The sequence below is a fragment of the Microtus oregoni genome, unplaced genomic scaffold, assembly GCF_018167655.1.
Source record: "Microtus oregoni isolate MIOR12 unplaced genomic scaffold, Mior012 000050F_002, whole genome shotgun sequence".
NCBI classification, from domain to species: domain Eukaryota; kingdom Metazoa; phylum Chordata; class Mammalia; order Rodentia; family Cricetidae; genus Microtus; species Microtus oregoni.
The window spans coordinates 158,861-161,899 of NW_024543226.1; the positions used below are offsets into that span (position 1 = coordinate 158,861).

Genomic DNA, 3,039 nt, shown 5'->3' on the forward strand with positions numbered 1-3,039 from the left:
GACTTTCTTTGGGGGTGCTTCTTTAAAAGTTTCCAGATCAGCGATTACTAGGCTTCTGCTATGGAGAATCAATTAAGAACAGTACCAAACAGGGCATCTAACGCCACTGTACTTAGCCTATCAGAATAAGCAACAATTTCCAATCACTTTGTATTGCTGTCTAAAGGATACACATGTACCTAAAAATCATTAAGGAAAATACTGTACATGTTTTTAAGAGCTTGCAATGGAGTTTGTTTCAGGTGTGGATGGGACAAACAGGATGCAGCCAGAGAATGCCTGTTTCCCAGTGAAACTGATGTTTCGGGTAAGTCTAGGAAACCGGGTAGGCAGGACTGCTGATAGGCTGCTTTAGAGAAATCCACCCCAGGGTAGAAACACCTTAATGCTGCCAGCCTATTTGTGTTCTGGATGTTTAGTTATGCAGTTCTGGGCATAACCCTGAAAGGCATCTGTTACCTATTGTGCCAGGCTCCAGTGAACCCTTGCCAGAGTCTTTTGATTGGGGGCACAAAATAAATGCAGAAAGGGCTATATTTTTAAGAGCCAAGAACCATGGGGATTATACTCACCTGGATAAATGTGTCAAGTTCTAAAGGCATTTTCCACACTGTCACAATGAGGTTTAGCTATGTCATTCCTAGGTACAGAAAGCAGGAGTCGGAAGGGGATGTATGCTCAAGCTACCTACCTTAATCAGAGAAGTGGGATAGCAACAAATGACATGGAGGAGCCCACCTCTTTTTTCCTGTATGGAATTGGGAGAATGGGCGAGAACTGAGGCTACCCCTCAGTTCACCCAACTACTTAGTGAGGGTTGGAGGCCTGGCCTTATTGAATGCTGGCAAGTAGGGAAAAACCTAAACCAACAGAGTCCCACACCTGACCTGGTCCATTCCACAGCCTGTGTAAGACTCCATGGACCCTTCCTTCACAGAAGAAACTAAAGACAATTTTAAGAAATTGTATTTGTAAGGGGATATACGCTTTAAGTTTGTTGAGCAAATAATTATAAATAGCTGCAGTACATTAATAAAAACATTGAAAAAGTTTATGAAACTTCACATAAAAAGAAAATTATATACATGTGACCGCCCCCAATACTTTTGAATTTCAGACTTTTTGTGGTTTTTTTTTTTTATGTAAGTATTTCTATATGCTTTAAGGAGACAATAAAGAATAGTCAGGTTGCTTTTCAGATGCTTTATTTACTTTACATTTTTTCCATGCAAATGGGCAACAGTGTACTGTTGACAGAAACTTACACTGAGTGGGAAGGCAATCTCCAGTTAGAGGCTGGCAGCACAAGACCACCTGGTACATAGAAATAGTACAAGGCTCACCACAAACAGATCAGTAAAGGCATGTCAGGAGAATGCAAGGAAAAGGAATCCAGCGGGAATCACAGTATGATCTCACGGAACAGGGCCGAAGTCAAGGCATAAGGCAGAATTCATCATGATGATCATGATGATTTGAGAGCTCCCCCATCAGAATACGCAGACAATTTCTCAACTGTAGCTCCCTAAGTTTTCTCCTGATTTCTCTCATCTCCTCCATGAACATTTCCATATCATCTCCATCTCCACCCAACCCATCATTAATCTGCCTATTGGGTATGGCCCATCGAAAGTTAGGGGCAAGTCGGCGAGCCTGTCCTCTTCGGTTGTGGTTGTTGGCAGCAGGCTGGTGGCCGTCACCTCCTCCCAAAGGGCGGTCTTCCTGTCCATTCTGCAGGTGCTGCTCCATTTCTTCGTTTTCCTGGTGGATATTTGCCATGGTGAGATTTTGTTTTCTGGTTGTTATTCTTTGAACACAAGTAAGACAGAGCAAGGAAAGAAACTGAATGCTTGGTGCACTGACCAGCAATATTCCGAGACTAACAACAAAAGTTTTCATTATTATTTTAGCCACCTTAGAGTCTCCAGGCAACCTCAAGGGAGCCTCCATTTTGAGCCCCTCCCCCAGCTCTCTTTTCCCTCCCTCCTCCAAAGCCCACCATTTTTTATTTCCCAGGATCCTTTCCCTAAGCTCTGCAGGCACCAAAATGGAGGACTGAGATGGAGAATAGGGTGGGGTGGGGGCCCTCATTGGGGTCGCAGACAGGGCTTCCCGCACGCTCCTCCTGCCGCCCCCCTAGACACACACACACACACACACACACACACACACACACACACACACACACACACACGCAGCCCCTGAACCGACCTGGGCCTATCCCTTGCCGCGTAGACCTCCTCTCAATTGTCGCTGCCAGACGCGCCGCTGCAACTCTCGGGTAGCAGACCTGCAGACAGGGTGGGAAGGGAGCGACTCAGCACGGAGACCCCGCCCCCGCCCATCCCCCTACCTGGTGGCCCACAATCTCCACCGACCCTTTGCCTTCTCAGCTCTCCAGGGCTAGATCTAGCACTCTCCTAGGCCAGTCGGCCTAGCTGGCCCTTCCCCGAGACCCCCGCCATCCCCGCCTGCAACCAGGGGCGCCCCTTCCCGGGCTCAGCCACGGTTCTCTTTGCAGTGCAGAAAGCCGCGGTGCCGCTGCATGGTCCTCCGGTGCGCTCCGTTGCACCCGGAGGCTGTCGCCCTCAGGGCCGCTGCATGTGGGCCCCTTACCTGCTCCGCTCGCCCAGGGCCCGATGCCAGCCCGCCGTGCGCAGGGAAGCACGGAGCTGGTGTCCAGACGCGAGTGACGACTGCACCCAAGGCTGCGTCTTTCTGCAGCCCCGGGTCACGTGAGGGCCCTGCGTCACAGCCAAGCTCGCTCCCCAGCTCAGGAGGCCAGTTCGACAGGAGGCTCCGCCCCCACCTCCCTGCTGCGAGCTAGCACCTCAGGCCCCACCCGTCACTCATCCAGATCCTCGCCAATCTGAAGACCCACAAGTGGCATCACCGTCGGGAGGTTGGACTTCTCCCTTCCCTGTTTCCAGGGAGAGTCTGCACCATCCTCCATCTCTTTCTCCCACCATAGCCAGGTCTTGGCTTTAGCCTTCTTTGAGATTCCTTTCCACCATAGTAAACCGTTTTCCCCAGGACCTC

General features: G+C 50.1%; 1 protein-coding gene across 2 annotated transcripts; it reads right to left on the minus strand.

Annotated features, from left to right (window-relative positions):
• Positions 1-1,188: 1,188 nt before the first annotated feature.
• LOC121436709 (protein BEX3) lies at positions 1,189-2,771 on the minus strand. 2 transcript variants are annotated; one of them, XM_041636720.1, is made up of 3 exons: positions 2,617-2,771; positions 2,212-2,290; positions 1,189-1,761 (listed from the first exon to the last, which is right to left on the minus strand). In XM_041636720.1, the coding sequence occupies exon 3, from the start codon at positions 1,747-1,749 to the stop codon at positions 1,435-1,437; it is 315 nt and encodes a 104-aa protein (XP_041492654.1). In that variant the 5' UTR covers positions 1,750-1,761; positions 2,212-2,290; positions 2,617-2,771; the 3' UTR covers positions 1,189-1,434. The 2 variants fall into 2 exon arrangements, with proteins under 2 accessions (XP_041492654.1, XP_041492653.1); XM_041636719.1 differs by having other exon boundaries at positions 1,189-1,807.
• Positions 2,772-3,039: the final 268 nt, after the last annotated feature.

Excerpts from the sequence above, each read along its gene's own strand:
- LOC121436709 (XM_041636719.1), bottom strand. The coding sequence starts at position 1,779 with ATGGCAAATATCCACCAGGAAAACGAAGAAATGGAGCAGCACCTGCAG.